Genomic DNA, 24,428 nt, shown 5'->3' on the forward strand with positions numbered 1-24,428 from the left:
TTAGCCAGCTATGTAGAGAACATTATTAACCAACTATAAAACGTTAGCAGGAGGTAGCTTTGCTTAAATTTTCATAAAGCGAACTATCAAAAACAAGTAAGGCTACTATGCTTGCCAGAAGATTATAAAGGGAGTGATGAAGAAACTACATACCAATTCCAGTTTGGTTTCAAAGCCTCAAACACACTGGCATTTCCCTAGAAATCAGTTCTATTGCAGGATCACCCTAAAAGGGTCCAAGGTGGATAACTTCCGAAGTGGTTTCTTAGGGTTTTTAATTAATGCTGGAAAGTCTAATGAGGAGAAAGGTAGAAAATGTAATTTCATCAACAGTCTCAGAGGCCTCCTTGGTTCCGGAAACATCCAGAACGGAATGGCCACAGGTGGGCCCCATGACTGCTATGTAATACAGACAGGTTTTCAAACTGCAGTTGTAGCTCAGCTGTATCATAATCACCTGCAGATTCCAAGGGCCCCAGCCCCAGTGACTCTCATTCAGGAGACCAGGAGGATACCACACTTTAAAAAGGTTCTGGGGTAGCTCAGATCATCAGCCAGATGTGGCAACCAACAAATCCGTACCCTGCATGCACAGCCTGCACATTCCTTGATATACACAGGTGCCACGTAGAGAGAAGAAAAAATGGGAGAAGTGGGATGTTACGCAAAAGGCAAGTAACCACTTGAGATAATAATGTATTCAACAGAGCAACCACCAATTTAAGCACTGTTAACACGTAATCCCATAATCCTGAATAAAACCAAGGTCAACCTGTTTAGAAACTTAAGGAAGTAGAACAAATCTCTAATCAAGCAAAATTATCACAAATTGCCTGAAAATGACACTTCCTTTGTTAAAGTCTTTTTACAAAGAAATGACAAAGTAATTTCAGCAACCTGAAATTTTGTCCCCCAAATTAAGGAAACTTTATTGATTTAGTCTGTGAACTCATTCTCTCAAGATCAAACTCTAAGAGAATTTACAGAACCTCATGATATCAGCTAGTCAAAGCCTATCTTATCTCTACCTGAATGATTTAGAAATTGTCCAAGGGTTGATACAGGGCTATCATTTTTTCAGGATGGATCTCATTCAGAGTGTCTGATCAACCTTTAAAATGCCCATGTGATATGTATTACTAAAAATGCCTATTCATTTTTATTCATATTCCTCCAAAGACACAGAAAGAAGCATGTCTCAACAGAAACTTTTTTCTACCTCAAAATGGTACTTTGGCTTCCCTGAGACACTTCTGAGTTCTGGGGTTTGCTAGCACTATTAATTCTAAGTTATAGAGTCTGGGTTTTCCCATTCATTTATTCTGAAGTTTTGTCTTTTGTTCAGTTTCATCATGCATCTTGTATTCTTGCTTTGATATATATGAAGCACAACTGATGAATTCAAAGATAAATTGACCAAACTGTACCTCTATCATAAAGTGAAATATCAAGGGAAAAAATTAATAAGGCTATAGAAGATTTGAACAAAATGAACAAGCTTGATCTAATACATATAGTATAAAACTATAAAAAAAGATTTCCATTTTCAAGCTTATATGGGACATTTATTAAAAACTTATGGGGCGGGCCGCGGTGGCTCAGCGGGCAAAGTGCTTGCCTGCTATGCCGGAGGACCTCGGTTCGATTCCCGGCCCCAGCCCATGTAACAAAAACGGAGAAACAGAATACAATAAAACAAGAAAATGTTTAAAAATGTTTCCCTTTCTTCCTTCCTTCCTTCCTTCTATCCTTCCTTCCTTCTCTCTGTCTTTCCTTTAAAAAAAAAAAAAAAAACTTATGTAATAAAATCACAAAGAAACCACCAACAAATTCCATATAATCAACATCACATGGGTCATATTCTCTGGACATAATGCAATAAAAGGATAATATTTTAAAAACCCAGCTGGATCCTGGGTCATATATTCACAAACACACAGCTATAAAAGACTTTACTGGGATAATAATTACTGGGAAATTTCTGAATAAAGACTCCATACTGTGTGTCAGTGGACATTATTATGTTAATACTAAACTATCTAGTATTGCGGTTATATAAGAAAACGTCCTAGTACCAAAGCTAGCACATTTAGGAGTGAAGTTACACGATGTCTGCAGCTTTAAGGAAAAAAAACAAGGGGGAGATGGGGGAGAGAGCACACATAGGAACAATAACTGCAAGTATGACAAACACTGGTAAACTTAGATGAAGGACTTAAGGGTACTGATTATGCTACTCTTTCTAATTTTCAGTAGGTTTAAAATTTTTTGAAGTAAAAAGTTTGGGGAGAAAACCCAAAATAAACTAAATGCACTTCTACTTTGAAAACTATTTAGACCTGAGTTCCATCACCTTGGAACAACTAAAATGGTGTGTGGGGTTGTACAGACCTAAGCATGCTCATTATCAGTCAAGAAGCATAGAAATCAATCAAATAAGACTTCAACTCAAGAAGTTAGGAAGAAAAACAGCAAAATCAATAAAGTTAGAGGAAGAAAATAATTGAGAGGAGCAGAAACACAATAAAATAGAAAAACTAACAAAAACAACAGCCAAGCAATAAAACCAAAAGGTGGTTCTTTGAAAGGCTTAATAAGAGATCTCTAGAAAAACTTAATAAATAAATGAAGGAGGGAGAGAGAGAGAGAGAGAAAGCGAGTAAAGTAAAGGCACAAATAAACATTAGGAATGTAGAGGAGGGTATAATCAAATATGTTTTTTTTATGCCCAGAGAAATTTATTAACAACTTAAGCCAATAAAATTGAAAGTGAACTTCAAGGACTCAAGAAGAAATAGAAAACCTGAATAAACCTTTAACCTATAATATGTTTCAAAAAGGAAAATTTAGACAAAAGTCTTCCCAAACCAAAAGGCACCAAAAGATTTTTTATCTTATACAAATTTTCCCTTATTCTATGAGGAAAGTATAATCCTGATACCAAAGTCAGACAAACACCCTACAATAAAAGGAAATTACAGCTCAAAATTTAGTATCAATTATATCAATAAAAGATACTGAAGAGAATAGGCTAAGGCTGGTGATTCACCCTTGAAATTAAACCAGAGATAACACCTTCTGGTTGATACCTCTCAAAGCCAGTTATTAACACATGCAACAGTAAAATGAAAAACATAAATTTAAAACAAACAAACAAATAAACAAACAAGTCTTCCTAACAAGATGGACACAGGACAATATTAAAAGCCTCAAGGATGTGAAGACATTAAGCGAAAGGATTTCCCTATTTGTGGCCTGTCATACCATCTAGAAGATAAAATAATTTTCTGCTATGACTTTCTCTTCTAAATTACATATCTACTAACATTTAATTAACTTTAAAATTGATCAAAATGGCTTAAACATTTAAAGAGGACCTCCTGCTAAACATGGCAGACTGAATACAGCTCACACCTCTGTTTTTTCCTGACATTCCTCTAAATTAAAAGGAGCAGCGGGAGACGCATAAGAACTTGAAAATAAGAGTCGACAACATTTTGAAGCTAGAAAGCAGATGTCCAGCTGACTTAAATCAAAAAAGTGGAAATGTGACCTACCCCATTTAAGGTGGTTCTTAATCCCCTTATTGGAATGCTTTATAAGAGGGTAAAAGACACACAGAAAAAGCCCAGAGAGTTCAGAGAAGCTAAGAGACAAACTGAAGAGAAGCTTACAGAGTAGAGGCCAGTAGAAGCTAAGAGAGGACCCATGGAAGCTCAAAAAGGAAGCCACTGGAACCAGAAGCTGAAAGCAATGAAACCCTGGGAGCAAAGAACCAACAGATGCACAGATGCGGACCATGTGCCTTCCCATGAGACAGAGGTGTTTTAGATGCCAGCTGCCAGTCTTCAGAAAAGGTATTGTCATGTTAATGCCTCGATTGGGACATTTTCAGGCCTTAAACTGTAAATTCGTAAGATAATAAATCCCCATTGTTAAAGGCAATCCATTTCTGGTATTTCGACAGCTTTAGCAAACCAAACACCCGGCTTCAGTGGTAATACTGGAGTAATCACTTCAAAAATCTAAGAAAACGATGAATTATAATTTAGAATTTTATACATTAGCAAATACAATTAATGAAAGGATAAAATAAAGATGTTTTCAGATATTCATAGCCTCAAACAACCTTAATTTGCCATGGTCCTGTTAAAGGATGCTATTAGAAGAAGCACACACCACCAAAACGTCTCCTGTGAAGATTAAGACTCCAGAAAAATAGAAGTTCTCTAAGACCATGAAAATTTCTGCTGATCTCCGGCATATTGGTAAATCAACAGAGCAGATATCAATTTAAGAAACACAAAATGATGAAGTGAAATTCCAACTTAATAAGGAGATACAGGCAGTTTAAAACTTAGGGGATTTCGCCACAAAATGCCTTCAAGACCAATTTTTTTTTCGAGGTTTTATTGCAAACCCAGATTGGTTTATCACACACACAAAAAAGTATGGTAAGGGAATGACTGTATGTATTATAATTATTTTAATTACAGTACATTAAAATGTTGGTTTACATTACAAGTAAACCTGTAAGTTTAAATATACTAGTACTATAACCCAATAACTACAACACACATAGTTATCAGGAATGTAAAAAAAAAAACCCACATAAATAACGCCCATTTTATACGTGACATTTTAATAAATGAAAACACCAACTGATTGACAACTGAGGCATAGGTCCATAAAAACCCCTTCTAAAAATAGAAATATCTGCAGCAGCAATGTTTTCTTTAAGCATCTGGATACAAAACAGTGCAAGATCATTTCAATAAATTTTAGCTAACTATGTTTTACAAAAACAAAGGTCTACACATAAATTCATCTCCCAAATATGGAAGAAACAATGTCCCATGTTGTAGTGCCCTGCAAGTATCACACTGATGCCCACAACTCAACTCATCTGTGTCAAGACAAATTTTTAAACTTTTGCATTGGGACAATGTTTGGTTTCATTCTCAGGGAAATGCACTTACATTCCTACTCATATATACAGTGATAAACCTAGGTCATTCATACTGAAAGTGTGATCTGCTGCCTATAACTGCACATTATTATACCAGCCAAAACTGACAGGCTATTTAATGAAAAAATTTACTTTTCACTTTTTAGAGTTCACTGTTATTTTCGTCTTAAGGAATCACATTAACAAGGAAAGCTGTTACCTATGTGGAAAACTATACTGTATTATTATATAAAACTTACTATAAATTCTTTTATAGGTCAAAATATCTCTTATTTTTTACTAATTTAAACTTACTTTAAAGCCGGAGCCAGATGATTTCCTAAGAAAAATTACATATGAGGATGAGTTCCTTTAATTTTCACCCTAAAACCTACTCTTTGAGACCAAAGGAAGAAAAGTTTATCTTGTCCTGAACCTAAATTTTCTGTAGCACATAAATTAACTCAAACTCTCTAGATAGCTCATTTAAACAATCCAAAAACATTGAACTCAGAATAAAAATGAGGGCCTTTAATCCTGTGTAGCTTATTCGGGATATATCTCAGAATATATTAAGCAGATAATCAAAAAGTACTGGCAAAGTCCCTTGAGGTATGGGAGAAAAAATATGGAACCATTAAACTTTACCACCAGGGAAACCCCTGGTACTGTGTCAAACAACAGGGAAGCCAGATCAATAGGCCAAGCCCTTGATCTTGAAGCTTGCTCTTGTGAAGCATATGTATGTAGCGGAGAAGGATACCATAGGTATGCCTAAGAATTACTTCTGGAGGACCTCTTTTGTTGCTCAGATGTGGCCTCACTCTCCCTGAGCCCAATTCTGCAAGTGAAATCATTGCCCTCCCCACCATGTGGGACATGACTATCAGTGGTGAAAGTTTCCCTGGCGGCGTGGGGGGTGACTACCAGAGATGAGTCCAGCCCTGGCACCATGGGATCAACAATGGAATCCTGACCAAAAGGGTAAAAAGAAGTGTAACAAATAAGGTATCAGTGGCTGAGAGAGTTCAAGTAGAGTTGAAAGGCTGCTCTGGAGGTTGCTCTTAATAAACTTCAGTTAAACACTGCCACCTATCATAACTTGCCAACCCCCAACCAAAACCATTCCTAAAGAACACCTAGTGCAATATATAAGATACTACAAAGGTTTCATGCACCAGGGTAACTTTCCAGAAACCTATAACCTCCAGATGGCTCCCTGGACCAGAAAAGTCCTGAAATGTAGAGGGACCAGCCTTTCCAGAACATCAACTAGTTACATCCTCCCTATCCCATGTTATCGACAACTCTTTCCAACATGGAAAAAGTTAGAATGGGGATAGCCTAAATACCCCTGAAGAGTGGGAGAAAGACCAAAGGTGATGGTAGAGTTATACAGAGAAGACAGGGTTTAACAAATGAGTATGAGTGCTGAATCATTATATTGATATTTTTTTTAGTCTCTAGTATTTCAGAGCAGCTAGAAGTAAAAACTTAAAATTGTGGAATTGTAACCTATACCAAACTCTGAAATCTGTGCTAGAACTAACTGTTACGATATGCTTTGAAATTTATTGCTTTTTTGTATATATGTTATTTTTCATATAAAAGAAAAAAAGTCAATTGTGATGATAAAAAATACTCATTTCTTCTAGCCTCCAAAGTTCTGGAGCAGCTAGAAGGAAAAATCTGAGATGACAGTATGGTAGCAAAACAAGACAAACTCGGATCTGTTCTGTAACTACTTGTTGAAGAGTACTTTGAAAACGATTGCTTTTTCCTTCCTTTGGTTTGAATATATGCTGTATTATAAAATTTAAAAAGTTAAAAAAAAATTTCACTCCAAAACATCACTCCTGATACCAACATCTTTCAACTGCTAATTTGGTTTTGGTCCTGGCTTCCCTTGCAGTCAAATCTCAAGCCCTTTATTCAAGGACAGAGGGTTATAATCACTTAAAAGTTCTCCAAATGCCCCAGTAAATGAATACCACTATTTTGTTTTTATATTGGTTTTCAGTTACGCTTTAGAAAAGGAACACTACAATGCCCCTATGCTTGGGCCCAAAATCCTTATTGGAAATTAAGGTTTTAGTATTTGAAAGACAAAAACAAAATCAAGAAAAATCTGCTTAAGAACATTTCAAAATCTAAAATAATACATGTTACAAATAAAAGAGTATGCAGATAATCCAGGATAGAGCTATTCTAAAGCACTGCCTTGTAACTAGCTGCTCTGTATCATCATCCTCCTTGTAAACAATGCCTGAACACACACTCATTATTGAAGCTTAAATCCAATGTACTGTTTCTTTTAACAAGTGCCTGTATCAATTTATCACTTTCTATCAGCAATGTAAGATTTCTACAAAAATCAAAGTCAACATCTACCAGGCTATTTGCCTAAAACAGAAATGTTCCAGATAAGGGTTGGCTTAGATCCAGCCTGGCAGTTACTCCTAGAATAAGCAAGGCAAGGGGTGATGAATAATTTCACCAAATGCAAGAATCCTAAACATTTTCTGTACCTTGTACTCATGACAAATGGAAGTCAATTTATTTTCGCCTAGTTTCACCAATGACCTTTCTGGGCCCTTTGTGATCTGGATTATCAATAGTACTAATCACCACCTCCACTAACCCCATGCCAGAAAAAAAAAGTACATACATACCTTAAAATCTGTATTATTGATATATTCAAATACCAAAGCTGGTGTCTTTGACTGTAAGAGAGAATATTAAGGCTTTCAATATACTTAAACAATAAACAATATGCATCTATCGCATTGGCCCATATCCACATCCCACTTAGATGGAAAAGGATTTACTGGTTAGGGAAAGCCTGTTAAGAAAGGGACTTCTTGAAATTTTGTTTTGTCTGGAATTAGCTTTAAAATAACTGGGGATGATGGGGGATGGGAAGTAGGTAAGGTATAGATGAAACAAGGTTGGCTATAAGCTAACTACTGAAGCTGGGTGATGGGCGTATGGGGATCCTTATATTATTCATTTTACTTTTGTAAATGGTTGACATTTTTCATAATAAAAAGGCTTTTTAAAAAAGGAATGTATTCTTTCAACAACCTACCAGATATGTCAAGGGGCCTGGCATGTTATGCGAAGATTTACACTCCGCAGTTGTTCTAGCTTGCCAACTCTAAAAGGAGTTGCACATTTTCACCTTGGTTTATCAAGCCAGATGTATTTGGCAGAATTATCACAGGTCTTGGGAATCTTTCATATACTGATTTATGAAACTGTCAATAAATTCAATACAAAATTATTACCTTGGCTAGTGAACATTAGAGAATGTCTCACCTTACAAAGTGGACATGCTCCTGAAAAATCATACTTAATCAAATACTTTGTAAGCACTAAGGGTTACAAAAAAAAATCATCCTGGAAACCTTTATGGCTGGCAAGTTTTACTCAATGAAGCAAGTGAAAGTAATCTAGGGAACAGGTCACAGTGCATGCACAGAGGTCTTTGCCAGGACAATTCAGAGCCCAAGTGGCAGTCCTTACAGCCACCATAATCAAATGATTCTTCACTTGCCCACAGTTGAAAGGGTTCCATGACCACCAGATTTCTCTAAAGGATGTAAGGCAAGCCTATTCCTCTAAAAAGTAAGGAACAAGAGTTCCTTGTTGATTTTCACCTACTTCAACTTACTTGTCTTACATGTCATGTAAAACACCCCCACAATTCAAGTAGCAAATTACAAAAATAACAAGACAGGTTATCACTAAGTTCTGCTAACTTAAAAAAAAAGTCATTACAAAGATGTTCCTGGTAAATTACTATTTATTGGCTCAGAATTTGAAAATTATCTTGAAATCCACATTTTTACATAGTACTCTTTTTTAAATGGACAACACTCATTTTTAATGCAGACCACTTTCAAAGATTATGTAATTACCTACAAAATTAATCTGAGCTAATCATGCTGGGATATTATTTTCAATGCCAATTCGAACATAGCATACAACCATTCCTCTCAGTCCTTTCAGAGTCCAAAAGGAGAAAAACGTTCCTTATTCTTCAGTTCAACTTTATGTAATCTTGGGCAAATCCTGAACTTCGTTTCTTTTATCTGTACAATATGGACAATAATGGCACCTACCCTACTGCACTGTTGCGAAGATTAAATGACATGATACAGTTAAACACTCAGGATAGTACATGCAGTGGGCACTCAATGCATGTTAACTATTACATTATTAGGAGGATGTCTGTAGCAGACAGAAGCAAAATTTACTTCTTAAATAAAAAGCCATCATGGGAGAACAGGTAGAGCAGGTGGAGAAGATAACTAGGATAGGAAATGGTACAGAAATTGGGGGGAATATTTAACTTTAGCTAATACAAAAATCTTAAGGTTAAGTTACTCCTCAAGCAAAGAAAACAAAATTAAACAGTATATCCAAAATAGCTAAAAAGCAAGCATTTTAACAAAACTTTCAAATTTAGTTACAGTTACAGTGTGAGCCTTAAGGGCTGAATAAAGACTGAGATGAGAAATAGTATGACTGCTTCCTCAAGGTCAGGGATGTGACCTGCTCAGCCCTCTATGCCAGGTGTCCACACTGAGGTAGTCAGCAAACGTTTGTAGGATGAACCACTTAATAGCGGTAACAAATCTGGGACAGAGATTTTTCTCCATATGCTTTTAGGACCTATAAAAGTGTTGGTGGCTATTTTATCAGTGGATCAAAGACAAACACAATCACTCCACCACGTAATGATATTTCTCATTCTTTTGCAGTTCTGTGGTTTACACACACACACACACACACACCACACCAGTCCACTAGTGTACTCCCCCAATCATCAGGCACCTACCACAGGATCCTTTACAGTGTCAATCAGCTTAATGATATTTGTTCCACCACGAAGATTCTCCAGAATCTTAACCTCTCGTTTTATCTTCTTTTTCTTCACTGGCTTAAATACACAAGAGTAATCAGAAGTGAGACTCCTTTTGAAGTTAATGTGATAAATAAAACTTTAAAGCACTGTTAGCCAACCAAACAGATATTGTGCTATTTTGTACCAGATTATGTTAAAGAGCATTTCTGAATTAGAGGGGGAAAAAATTGTGATACAATGAGCTGCCCATAAGAATCTTTAACATTAAATTAAATCATTTATAGATCCATATAACTTACATTTCAGATCGTTACGTAGTTATATTTAGGGTTCTTAAAAATTGTGAAGACCCACATCACACTTTAAAAATAAAATGTTTGCTTACTAGATAGCTGCCAAATGGAAAATGTTATAGCTCTGAACAGCTGTAGATCATGCATTCACAAATGGAAAAACTGGAACAAAATGGTGAGACACCTGCTCTTCCAATGAGGTATATATAATTTTGTCTTCTAGGAGCGAAGACCAGTTCACTGACATCAAGTTACAAACTTGTTTCTCAGCTGCTGGCTCCCATTTCCTGCTGCCACTCCTATTTCCTTAATATCTAGTATCTGAAATCAGCAGAGATAGTAAAATTTCCCCAAAGGATCCCATTCCTAAATTGGACCAGCAAAGGAGAAGACTGATATCTGATACAGCAGTGATTCTATCTGCTAACCTTTTGATCTGCTTCATAGAAAAATTAAAGAATTTAACTAGAAATACCAGTATGACATGTTATATCTTATCTTGAACAGGCGAAGAAGAGTAAGAGCCGATCACAATCAAGTAAATTTTACTAGAATACAGTAAGCATTCAACAAATGCTAGCTTTTATTATTTTCAAAGTTTTAGTAAGACTAGCAGCTGGGCTTAATTTATATAATATTTAATACTCACAAAATCCCTATGGAGTAGACTCAGCAAAGTTGAGCTATTTACCCATGGTCAAACAGCTACTAGGTAGGAGAATTCAAATAAGGGCAGGATTCAAATCTGGGCAGTCTATTCCACAGACCCACTCTTACCCATTGTGCTTTCATTTCCCAAGAATGGCCAATGGGAGAAATGTAAAATGTATAATTTGGCAAATGAGAAACGTAAATGAGTAACCCATCATTATGACACTGCTATAGTAGCACAGGCAAAGAGAGGACAATAGGTTTGCCACGAAACAACAGGATTTTAAAAGCCTGTGTGTGTGTGTGTATATGTGCACGTGCATGTGTGGGGAGATATATAACATATATACACCAGAGAAACTTTCATCATTTGTTGGTCACCAACATTCAGCTTTGCACACATAATAAAACAGAGAAAGAGAGAAGAAAATAAAACACAGAGCCACTTGAATCACCTATAATAGGGGAGTCAACGAGGACTGGACTCTAGCCACATCCCTCCAAGCCAGCTGCCATGATCATGCCTACTCTCCACTGTCACAGTTCCCAGAAGAGCAATCTGGCTGCTGCGCACCTTGCCCATCTCCACTAAGGAACCTGACTCTGCACTCCCTTCTTCCTAATTAGGGAGCTCAATATTTTGGGAAAATGAAGCACTGTACATTCTAATTAAAAACAAACAAACAAAAAAACAGACAGGGGCCCAACATGAGGGACACACCACAAAATAAATGGCTTGTAAACGTCAAGCGCACCAATGTCACAAAACCCACAGACTAAGCAACTGTTTCAGATTAAATAGATATGACAACTGAATGTAACACATGATCTGAGATTTTCTTTTACTAAAAAGAACATTATTATGACAATTGGAAAATGGGAACGGGGGCTAGAGATAAGATAATAACAATGTATCAATGTTAATTTCCTGATTTTGATCATGGCACTGTGGGGTTATATAAGAAATTGTCCTTGGTTTTAGGAAGCACATGCTGAAGTATTTAGGGATGACTGCAATTTACTCTCAAGCAATACAGAAAAAAAAGGTACATGTATGTGCATATATATAATATAATCGAGAGAGGACAAAGCAAACATTAACATGTGTGGCGAAAGATATATGGGAATTGCAACCATTGTTGCAACTATTTTGTAAGTTTGAAATGTCAAAAAATTGAAAGAAAAGCAGGACTTTAACAGTTTGATATTACAAAAAAAAATTGAAAGAAAAATAAAAGCTGATCATTTTATATCTATAAATTCAGTCAATGATAATTAAATGCCTTTCAATGTAGAAAAATTCTAGAGCTATCCTCTACTACTAGAAAGCAGCTATGGGAAACAACACAGCTAGAAGCCTGTATATACCAAAAAAAACAATGTCTACTCCTAAAAGTGAATCAGTACAGGGGTAACATATTAAATAAGTTGCTCTTCTGATGCTGCCCCATTTAAAGCCTTGTTTTGCTCTCCTGCTATTGAGCAACAGGTCAGGTAGGCACATTGTTCCTGGACAACCCAGTTAAGATTAAGATATCTTTTATCATGTCTAAAGGTAACGTACAGAACAAGTGAAGCATATTTTGCTTCCCAACTGTCAACTGTCCAACAACATCCCAAACTAGTGACTGGGACAGCAGTAATTCTGAGATGCCACACTGGAGTCCTGTAGTAGTTGGGGTCCTCGTATGTGGACCCAGACCAAGGGATTCTAAAAAAGGAGAGTGATCTACAGCCCAGGACACTTCCCTCTCCAAAGCAGGCGCAACTACCCTCTACTTAAGACCAGGCTTCAGGCAACTTCATTTAGCCCAGCTTAGTCCTCCGAACCTGGGAGATGCTCTGGAAGTTAAACCACAAAGGAGCTCCAAGAAAGTAAAAGCAACAATTTTAATTCTACAAATGGAATCGGAATGAAAAAGGACTTACAAAGGATCAGAACAAGTTATATAACTACTTACTTTCCTCAAGACCCTGGCATTATAAGGAAGTATGAGCTTTATAGAAATAAAAGGAGCCCTGACACTCCTGTCCAGCGTTTACACTCATTCAACATCAGTTATACAAAGTGAGAAGACCCATGCATTTCCTAGGCAATCCTGTAATTTCATCTTGTGTGTTAGAAAAAGTCTCTCTCACCCAGGATTCATTTACCTCAATGGAGAAAACTTCTATTTAAAAGATTTCAATCGAATCAATTTAGCTGTTTATCAGACCAAATACATATATATATATATATATATATATATATATATATATATATATATATATATATATAACTCAAAGTCTAGCAGATAAAATGGCAAAAAGTTAAAAAAGAAATAAAAATTAAAGAATCCAGTTTCAATAGTAAATAAACTTTGGCAAACTGGAGACAGTGTTTAAGGAAAAAATTCCATTCGAAATTTTTTGCACATGAGCTCTGAAAATGGGGGAAAAAACTTTTCAGTTCTACCCACATGACAACTGGTACAATCTATTCAGGAGAACCCTGTTCAAAGTAATCCAAGAGTAAAGTACCTTTTCTTTTTCCCTATCTACCAACATTTAAAAAACTTAAAAGACAAAGTTACTGATAGGCTGCTTGGAAAGACGGAAGTTGATAAAGTTAGGAACCTGTCTGATTTACTTACTCAGAGCTGCTAAAAAACAAAACAAATGAACAAGCCAGATTCAAGAATGATTTAAACTGCCAGCATTTCATTGTGACTAAATGTCAAACTGATACCTATCAAATGCATAAGAATTAGGACCTCAATAAAATCCAGCAACTATTAACAGGCAAAGTCCCATTTAAATTTCTTTCCAAGCACAACTGAATTGATAAATTCAAGACAGGCAAAAATAAAGCTTGGAAGTTTCAATTCCAGGATTCATTTATTACACTATCAATCCATTGAATGAGATTAATTTTATCACCTGCAACAAACAATTCCAATACTCAGAGGTTACCAGGAATCTATCAGGATGGAGTAATGAAGAGAGTTTAGCCTGGATGACAACATTTATTACCTTGGTGGCGTCTCTAAAATGCATTGCAACTGACCTACATATAAACATATTATCTGACTAGTGTATTTCGTCACAGCAGCTTTTCCTTAATCTTTCAAGTCTCATCTTTTTAACTACATTATAGCTCCTTGAAGGTAAATGTTTATTCTCAGCATTAATTTTTTTTTTTTTTTTAATTTTCAATCTCAACAAGAGAATGTCAAAGGTCTTTTCTACACTGGTTTTGGCTCAGTTGTAATAATATCATTATAACTAATTTCATTGCTTTCTACATGCCAGGCACTATTTTAAAGCACATTTAATCCTCTGAGAAAAGTACTATGAATGCCATTTTACATGAGGACACTGAGTCAGAGAGAATTTAAGTATTTGCCCAAGGTCATAGAACTTCTAGGTGTTTGATGTGACAAAACTGAATCCAGGCAGTCTACTTTCTTAACCTACATTCTCTCAGGGAAGGATAAACACTTTGTAGATTACTAAATTCATCTATTCTCCATCTCACTAGATTCTCCCAATAACCCCATGAGTTAAAGAGAAAAGGTACACCCATTTTACAGATAAGATAGTAGAGTCAAGGGAATAAAAATGCAGAAGCTGGTTCTAGAACCCAAGTCTTCTGCCCTCCATTACAATACTTCTTAATTGTACTACCCAGATTTTCAGTGGCAGATCCTGAAATTAGGGCCATGAAACTATATGGAACCATGTTCTACATCTGAAAAGGGATACTCTATCAAGATATTCTTTTCACACATGGTTCATTCTCCAGTAAACTCTAAAACATTAAAGGGATAAAACCGTTGGCCCCAAAATCTGGCAAGTGATGATGATGGGACTTGGAGGAATTGTATGGGTTAAAAAAGTGCAAAAACACTAGTTACTGATGCTGTAAACCAAGGGAATGAAGTAATATTTCACATAAGTATTAAACATGTCGCTATGCACACAAACCATAGGAAAACCCGTTTGGGTTTCTGCAGCTCACCAGGTACTTATTCACTCAACATTTCAACTAGCAATCCCCAAAGTCAATTATTCCCTTTCAGAAGAAAAACTCCCAAAATCATTAGACGCAAATCAATTTCATCTGCCTTTAATGAGCGTACCCCAATCTCTCCAGTATAGTCCATTACATCAAAAAGTCAAATGTCCGGCAAATAGCTTAAGTTGCTTCTCACACCTACCGAGACTCTACATCAGGTACAGACAGTTCCGAAAATCTAGTGCTTCAACCTCCCTAACAACCCTAAGCATCCTTTCTCTGGATCTTGGATAATCTGGAAAAAGGGTTTGTGCTCTAACGATGTTTAAGCTTCCCAGGTAGTGATTTGGTTCCACGTAGGTTAACCAATCTCTGAAACTACAAAATACACAATATTAGACACAGCACTGACTGGTTCACTTATAATTGTTAAAATATCAATTATTCTGAATGTTAGCGAGAAATTGATTAATAATACTACTGAAATGACTTTTATACTATTATGAAGACATTTGTGAAAACCAGAACTCACAAACGATTTAGATAAATTACACCAACGTCTTGCTTCAGGAAAAGATGCTTTGGTATATAGGGCTAACAAACTAAAAGTGGAATGAAAAGATCTACCACCAAGAAAGTAAAAATAAAAGGAAAAAAGCACTTCATTGGCATCAAGAAAACACCATTTTGATGTAACCTAAATAGCCACCAGCTCACTATGAAGTTACTAACAAGGATCTGCAATCAACGTTCATCTCACCTTTCTTTTACCACTACCTTCTGACAATGCAAGATTTTAAGTCTATAACGATGTGAACCGACATTTGAGAATCAGCTTGGAATATATCATTGGTAACAGAGACCAGCAGGAGTTAGAAACAGGGTAAGATAATGGGTAATTGGAGCTGAAGGGATACAGACTGTGCAACAGGACTAGATACAAAAACTCAAAAATGGACAGCACAATAATACCTAAGTGTAATGTAACTATGTTGGAACACCGAATGAAGCTGCACCTGAAATATGGTTTTTTGTTTGTTTGTGTGTTTGTATCTTTTGTTTTTGTTTTTTTTCTTTTTCCTTTATATATATATATATATTATTAGTATTATTATTTTAATTCTCTTCTCTACATTAACATTCTATATTTTTTTCTGCTGTTTTGCTAGTTCTTTTCCTAAATCGATGCAAATGTACTAAGAAATGATGATCATACATCTATGTGATGATACTAAGAATTACTGAGTGCATTTGTAGAATGGAATGATTTCTAAATGTTGTGTTAATTTCTTTTCTTTTTTTTGATTAATAAAAAAATTAAAAAAAAAAAAGTCTATAACGAATATGTTAAACGTGTTTAAAACAAACTTGTATTACCATCCTTCTTTGGTTTTTGTTTTTTTTTTAAACATGGGCAGGCACTGGGAATCAAACCAGGGTCTCCAGCATGGCAGGGGAGAACTCTGCCTGCTGAGCCACCGTGGCCCGCCCCTTCTTTGTTTTAAGACTTAGCTTTTGCAAAACTAAATAGATAGCCACACTGTTAATAAAATAAGACTATTAACAGGCAGCCTTGTGGGAATTTCCAAATCATTGTAGCACTGGCTTAAAAACACTGTACTGAACAATTGCTTGTTTTTGCTCTTAACTTCTATTCAGGAAATGGCAGCCTAATTTGAAGGATCCCAGGCACCCCAGGAAAGGCTAAAATCCATACAAAGGTAGTGCCCACAAAATGCTGAAAGTTGTCAAACAGCCAAATGCTTTTGTTTCTTTGTACACCTTCCTAAGAGGTATTACAAAAGCAGTGAAGAGGGTGCACAGGTGGTTCAGTGGTAGAATGCTCCCCCTCCATGCCAGAGAGCCAGGTTCAATTCCCAGAGCATGCACCCCAAAAATAAAAAAATGAAGAATTGATTTTTTGAAGCTTTAGGCACTAAAGTGGCTTTCTGCCCTGCTCTGTAAATCCTTACCATTTTTCTCCTTTCTTAATCTCTTTTCCCTTCAAAACAATTTTTGTTAAAAAACATATAACCTCCCTAGTAATTAGAAAGTTTAAATTTTATTTCATGATTTTAGCATTAGATTTTCACTTGAGGATAGATAATAAAATCTTGCTCAACAATTTCTAAATTCCTAAAACCTCCAAGTAACCCTATTATGGGTTAAATTGTATCCCCCAAAATGATATGCTCAGGTCCTAACTCCAAGTTCCATGAATGTGTCCTTATTTGGACAAATACTGTTTGAAGACATAGATTACTTAAGAGGAGGCCAAATTAGATTAGGATGGTCCCTGAGTCAACATGAGGGACACAAGGACAGACAGACACAAAGGAGAACACCATGTGATGACTGAGGCAGAGACTGAAGTGCTGCAGCTCCAAACCAAGGAAGGCCAAGAATTGCTAGCAAACACCAGAACCTCTCCTATAGGTTTCAGAGGGCACCTGGCCCTACCAATATCTTGATTTCAGACTTCTAGACTCCAGAACTGGGAGACTAATACATTTCTGCTGTTTTAAGTCCCCTAGTTTGTATTATAAACTACACCTATTTTGTTACAGCAGTCCTAGGAAACTAATATAAGCCCTAAAAATTGTGATTAAGAAATCAACTTACTAATGCAAATTAAATGATATAAAATTCCTCACTGGTAACTCATCATCCAACCACTTTCACATATTAGAAAGAACTGACTAAAAAAGAAGACAGCCCCTGCCCGCAATGAATAGACCATCTCTGTCACTATGTGCACATTAATATATTAAGTTCCTTTCTGAATCAAAACATAATAGGCCTAAATGAAGAAGAAGCTTTTTCTAGATTCCTCCAAATTACAAGCACTGTACTTTGTTAAGGGCCTAATTTTTTAACAAATACCATAATGCTATAGATATCAGTCATCACCAACTTACTTGAATACAAGAACACAAGTCTTGATAAAGACCCTATTCTTCTGTAAAAATAATGTCTAGTCTACTTTAATTCAGCCTGTCAGTACAACAACAAAACCACAAATGATACCACTAGTGAACAAAATCTGGACAGATATGGCTCAGGATTTTGAAAAATAGAAAGTGTAGTTTTCACCAATGGAAACAAGGTAAACCAGGTTGCATGCTGAAAAGAGTTCATGTCAAAAAGAAATGACAGGGCAGGCAATGGTGGCTCAGTGGCAGAGTTCTCACCTGCCATGCCAGAGACTCGGTTCAATTCCCAGAGTCTGCCCATGTCACACACACACACACACAAAGCTACAAAAAGAAATAAGAAACAACACTCTAACTAAAGTATCAAAGGAGACTTCTAAGTCTTATTCCAGAACACTGTTCAACATTAAGACCCCACAAGACAATACACCAAAGTAAGACACCGGAAGAAATAGGAAACAGGCATTGCAATAAAGGTTCATTACTGAATAATAAGGGTTCATTATTTTAGCAAAATTATGAGATAAGTTTCTTTGTGCTTAGGTTTACCATTTGTTTAAAAAAACCCTAGAGTTTCCATATTGAGGACCCTAAACACATCCCAAGAATTTTTGGAGCAAAGGAAAACTATCAAGCAACTGACCCTATAAAGTCCTTTAGAATGACTAAAGAGTAATGTGATAATTTCCTAAATGAACATACTGATATTTATACATACACCTGACTGCTGTTTCCTCTCAAAAGTGCAAAGCAAAGAGATTGCACTTATTCTAAAATGTTACCACTGCACAAAAGTTTAGACGTTTTTCTGGAATTGCTTTAGAGTCAGCAGTTCATTTTTCAGAATGTATAGTAGTGGAATGTGGCTATTACTAATTTCAACTTGTGTCTTAACTACTTTCCTAGAAAGATGTGAAGCAGCTTAAATAAAAAACATTTGTGCGTATGTACATAAAGAAATAAATTGTATGGCTTCCCCAGGTGATCTGTCGTCTGAAGAGACATTCATTTAAACATTAGTGTTTGTTAAAAAAAAAGGACCATGTGATTTTAAAGATACAACTCAAATTTGGGGAAAAGCGGAGTCAATAACTTTAACATCAATTCCTCACTTCTTGTTCCCAATATGTCTGGCAGCACAAATAACTAGCTATCTGCTCTAGGTAGGAGCAACTTTGCTCCTTCAACGCTAGGTAGGAGGTCCTAAAAGACTGTGTCAATCATTTTTATGAAAGGCAATTTCCAGACAGCATAAGTACCCCACACATTAAAAAGGACTACCTACACAGCTGCCCTAATGCTACCCTTAAGAAACAAAAACAGCTTTTTAACTCCACATTTCTGTTCCACACAAATCTCTGCAAAATGGCCACATTGCCTATATGTAAAGTACTTCCTCAGTTTTCTGAATGGAAACAAAAACAGCTTTTTAACCCCATTTTTGTTCCACAAAATCTCTGCAAAATGGCCACACTGCATTTATGTAAAGTACTTCCTTAGTCTTCTGAATGTTTCTTTAAATGATATGCACACACTTTAAATGACCCGGCCAAAATGAGGCCCCATCACAGATTGAGTTACTCTTTAGTACAACCTCTAAAACATCATTTGCCTGAAGGAAAATTCAGTCAATTCTTCATGGTCATTAAGATCATGTCTTCATGCAAGTGATAACAAAACAGGCATATTATGAAACTTAGCCACTAAACCCCGATATCAACAGTGTCTTGTTCCAATTATTACTTTGGAGATTGGAAGCATACTCTTCTGCTCACTTTTACTAGTTGACAAGCAACAATGAACCTTTCCAAAACTACTAGCTGTTATTTCCACTTCAGCTGAAACTTTATCACCAAAGAAGGGACAAGTGGTTATCCACTGAGACATTTTCCTCCACTTGGGCTACAAATTCATCTTTGAAGGATAAATTTATCTTCTAACTTTCCTTCCGGAATAACTTAATGCACCAAGAGTAACAAAAACAATAGTCAAGCAACCTCTGGATTGTTAGAATCTTCACAAAGAGATATTTCTTTCCTCTGAAATATCAGTTATGTTGTAATACATAGAGTATGGGATTTTTTTGCTTTGAGAGCCCATAATTTAAATTTGGGAACAAGGACTTACTTTCCTGACCTAACATGCTTCTGATTTGAGGCAGGTCTCCATGTTTTCTTGGAAATTAGGAGGAAGGAGTAGTGGAGGGACATCAGACAGAAGGCAGTAAATAAAATGAGAGTTAGGACTGTAGCTCACATAGATTCCCATTTGGCCTGTGGAAAAAAAAGTTTAAATGCCACTCATAGGACACTCACCTTGAGGATTTTTACAACCACTCTCTCGTTGTTGGTGATGTTAATAGCCTCAAACACTTCACTATACTTTCCCCGACCAAGTTTTCGAACCAGTTGGTAATCATCCTGATTACTGTGAAAGGAAAGACAGACACATAAATGCTAAGATAGTGGATCAACCAAGTTCAGGCTCACTATACACTCCATGCAGATGCTTCCATTAATCAAACACTTGGAAGTGTCTATACATCACATCACAACTCATTCCCTAAATGAAGGCTACAACAAAAACTTGGCTCCCTTCACTCTGCAGAGCTCCTAACCTAATTGTTCCCTCATAACTTAAGGGAGATGATGTAGAGGGAGCGCAAAGCATCCATACTGGAGCGCCACAGGGTACTCCTCCACCGGTGGCTTCAAAGCACCTGCCTCATACTTCACACCCTGAACGCAGACAGTGCCTGCTTTGCTAATCTGGACGTCTTCAAAAAATTTCCTCCCACCCAGTCTCAGACAAACTAAAAGGCAAAGAATTTTAATAGCTCAAGAAGACAGCTGTTTACTTCCCACCCCAACAGAAAGCCAAAAGTGTGAGGAGGATGGGCTGCCCCCTCACTTCTATGAAGATCTGGCCCTCAGATCCTTTACGTCTTCCCAGGAAGAAAGGGAGATGAAGAAAGAGAGGGGTGCGCCAAGTGGGAAGAGGAGGCCAAGGACACGTGCGGAGGGGGAGGGGGGGTTCAGTCTCCCACCCCAGACACGAGAAAGCGCCGGCCCAGAAGAGGAGCAGGCGGGGAGACAGATCGCCCGGAGCCGAGTGTGGTTCACACTGGGGGGCGGCCGGGCGGGGCCCGAGGAGGGTGTGAGGGTCGGGTGGGGGGCGGCGGCTTTACCCCCAGCTCGGGACGTGCGACTCATAGTCCCAGTACTCGCGGCTCCTCAGGCTGTTCACCTCGGCGTAGACCCGGGCCCTGCTGCCCGCGGCCGGGCCGGGCATGGCGGGCGGGACCGGGGGGCGCCGCAGGGCGCAGAGGGTGGCGCGGCGGGGGGCGCCGGGTGGAGGGCGGAGCGGGCGGCCGGCCGCCGGGCGCCGGAGGAGGAGGAGGAGGAGTGCGGCGGCGGGCGGCCGCGCCAGGCCGGGCCCGCGGGGGCGGGCGGGTTGGGGGGCGCGGGGGGCTCCGGCCGGCCCGGCCCAGCCCCGGAGCTGCCGGCGAGGCGGAGGGACGGGCGGCGCTCGCGCTCCGCGGCGGCCTCAGCTCGGCTCGCGGCCCCGACTCGGCGGCAGCAGGGGCGGCGGCAGGGGCGGCAGCCGCGGCAGCCGCCGGCCGGGAAAGGGACAGCGGTGGCGGCGGCGGCGAAGAAGGAGGAGGAGGAGGAGGAGGAGGAGGAGGAAACCCGGAAAAGGGGCCGCGCTCAATAGGAGCGGCCACCGCCCGGCCCGGGGCCGCTCGGACTCACAGCGCCCCCTGCAGCGCGGGGGGACCCGCCGGGCGGCGCCAGCCCCGCCCCCGCCCCGCCCCCTGCCCAAATCTCCCCCTCCTCAGTCTGCCCTGACGCGGTCCTCACGAGGCTTCCCCCACTCACAGACTGTCTCTCTAACCTTTCCTCTCCAGTCCCGACCCTTTAAAAACTGTCTTGGAGGTTCCTACCCAAAGCTCTCCACCCTCTAGCCACCCAGAGTCCTCCGTCCTCAAGACCTCCCCTGCTGACCCAAACTACCCCCATCGAGTGCCCTGCTGATGACTCTCCTCAACTACTTAGAGCCTCCTCCGCCTCAAGATCCCTCTGCTCCTCCCAGAGGCCCCCCTTTTTTCCTCCAGACCTTGTCTGGTCACCCATAGAGGTCTCAACCCTAAGACCTCCTCACCCAGAGCCTCCTTTCAAGACCCTTCTCTTACACTTTCCCCCCAGATTCCCTTACCTGAAAGAGCACTTCCCTGAACAACTTCTGAATGTTCCCTTGGTCACTTGGTTATGTTGGTCCCTGTCAGGTTGTCTGTTTTCCCCATTAATAGATAATTTGTGGGGAGCTTGAACTCTGCAAATGCCCTTTTTATGTGTGTGAGGACGGAGAGCAGTAGAATTGTGTGGGGGTTCTGCCTGAAGGCTCAGTCCAGGGCGTGGGGTGGACTGAGGGTGGGGTGTTTTTTATTCTGTTGCCTCCTATCTCTAAACACTTCTCTCTCTGATCTTCTGGGCCTTTCTTCTGTTTTCCTTTCCCATCCTATATCCTGTATCAATGGAACGTCCTCATTCATCCCAGACTTTTCTGACTTTAATCCCTTTACACATTCTGTTTTCCAGATGAGACCCTGCTTCCTACTCCTTGTTATTATTAAGAGGACAGAATATCGAGTCAGATACAAGCAGGTTTGAATTCCTGCTCTACTGCTTATAAGCTGTGTGGCCTTGGCTTGGTTGCTTAACCTCTCTGTGCTGCAGAGTTTACAGCAAAAAATCAGTAATAGCACTTACTTTACAGGGAGAATTGAAAAGGTTAATTCATGTAAAACACTTAAACCAATGTCTGGGAGGTACTGAGTACTCAGTAAAGGTAATTACCCAATATTATTATTTCCAGTTCCAGAGCCTTTCTCCTATCACTTTTCCCTGAGACCACAACAGGCTTATCTTTCAGTTCTTTCCACCTTCTAAACATGGCCAGGAGCTACCCCCACCTTTCACTACTTCCTTCCCATGGCTGACTCTTGCTCTTCAAATCTCAGTTTAAAGGTCATTTTCTCTTGAGTTGACAATTCTCTGTCTCAGCACCCTATCCACATCCTTCCAGAAGTCTGCATGGTCTGTGATTATTTGCTTCCTAACTGTCTGTCTCCTCCACTGTAAAAGCAGCATCCAGCATCTTCCACAATTCGAGGCTTTCAGTGTATACAATGTTACCCCGTAGATTACTTATTAATTACAAAGGGGAACCTGGAGGTCATGACCTTAACTGTGGATCTAATTTAGCATCAAAAATGGGACCAACTGAACTCTTGATGTGATGCACCAAGATGGGACACGATATCCCCAACGCAGTACTCCTGCCCCAAAATGCTTAATCTGAATCTAATCAAAGGGCACAATCAAACATATCCAAACTGAGGGAGCATTCTGCTAGACAATTGGCCTAGATTTTTCAATAATATCAATGTCACGAGAAGAAACAAAACCCCTGGAGTGAACTTCTCAATTAAAAAAGACTGAGAGACATAACTAAGTTAAGTATATGACTTTGGTTTAAATACAGAATAAAATGGGAAAGAAGGAAGGGACGGAAAGAAGAATATAGTTAAAAGGACAGTAATGGGATTATTGGAGAAATTAGAATAAAGGATGTATATTAGATAATATTGTATCAATGTTAAATTTTGTGAATGCGATCATTGTATTTTGGTTATGCAGGAGAATCCCTTGATCTTGGGTATTACATGCTGTTGGAAATTCAGTAATGACCCCCCATAAAGACGTGTCAAGTTCTAACCCCAGTTACTGGTTGTAGACTCATTTGCGAATAGTCTCTGCAAAGATCCAATTGAGATGAGGTCAAATTGAGTTAGGGTACCCTTTGATCCATATGACTGAAGTTCTTTTTTTTTTTCTGTATGCTGTATGGTGGGGTTACAATTCATCTTTTTCCATGTGGCTATCCAATTATTGCAGCACTATTTGTTGAATTTATTTTTGGGGGGAAATGGGGGAAGTGCACAGGCTGGGAATCGAACCTGGTCTCCCTCATGGCAGGCAAGAATTCTACCACTGAACTACCCTTGCACCCCATGACTGGAATTCTTATAAACAGAGGAAATTCAGAAGTCAGGAGAAGCCAGAGGAGGAGAGAGAAAGGGATTGCCAGGTGATATGGGCAAACATGCATCTACAAACCAAGGAACACCAAGGCTTGCCTTCAAGCCAGCATTGGAATACCACTGACACAAGGAGAAAGCATGGTCTAGCAATACCTTGGTTTTTGACTTACAACCTCCACAATTGTGAGACAATACATCCCTGTTGTTTAAGCCAACCAATTTGTGGTATTTGTCATAGCTGCCTTGGCAAACAGAGACACATACCAAGTGTTCAGGGATAAAGTATAATATCTGCAACTTATTCTCAAATGGTTCTCCACAAAAAAGCGTGGGTTCCAGAGAGCAAGAGCACACATGGGGGTAAGGAATAATTGGGGGAGAATTGTTAACAATTGGCAAGTATAGACAGAGAGCACACGAGCTTACAACTTTTTGGTAGATTTGAAATTTTTCAAAATAAATAAGAGGGCAGGCCAAGGTGGCTCAGCAGGCAGTGTTCTAGCCTGCCATGCCAGAGACCCAGGTTCGATTCCCGGTGCCTGCCCATGCAAATAAATAAATAAGAGCGTGTATGAAATAAGTGGACTTTGGCATTTAATTCCCAAACATGGACACTTCCCTGAATCTTTTTTC

The 24,428-nt window shown here is 38.8% G+C and overlaps 1 protein-coding gene across 4 annotated transcripts in view; it reads right to left on the reverse strand.

The window, feature by feature from the left end:
* The window catches only part of CSNK2A2 (casein kinase 2 alpha 2), a 44,417-nt gene extending 23,418 nt beyond the window's left edge, over positions 1 to 20,999 (reverse strand). For 3 of the 4 annotated variants that reach the window (XR_013163592.1, XM_077132580.1, XM_077132579.1), the window contains exons 1-4: positions 20,880 to 20,999; positions 20,008 to 20,119; positions 9,792 to 9,893; positions 7,621 to 7,671 (exon numbers count right to left, since the gene is read on the reverse strand). Coding sequence is in view for 3 of the 4 variants with exons in the window: in XM_077132580.1 (XP_076988695.1) it covers positions 7,621 to 7,671; positions 9,792 to 9,893; positions 20,008 to 20,119; positions 20,880 to 20,983 (369 nt within the window). In the remaining variant the exon portion in view is untranslated. The remainder of the gene's footprint in view (positions 1 to 7,620; positions 7,672 to 9,791; positions 9,894 to 20,007; positions 20,120 to 20,879) is intronic. The other variant, XM_077132581.1, reaches the window with a different exon arrangement.
* Positions 21,000 to 24,428: the final 3,429 nt, after the last annotated feature.

The sequence above is a fragment of the Tamandua tetradactyla genome, chromosome 16, assembly GCF_023851605.1.
Source record: "Tamandua tetradactyla isolate mTamTet1 chromosome 16, mTamTet1.pri, whole genome shotgun sequence".
NCBI lineage: Eukaryota > Metazoa > Chordata > Mammalia > Pilosa > Myrmecophagidae > Tamandua > Tamandua tetradactyla.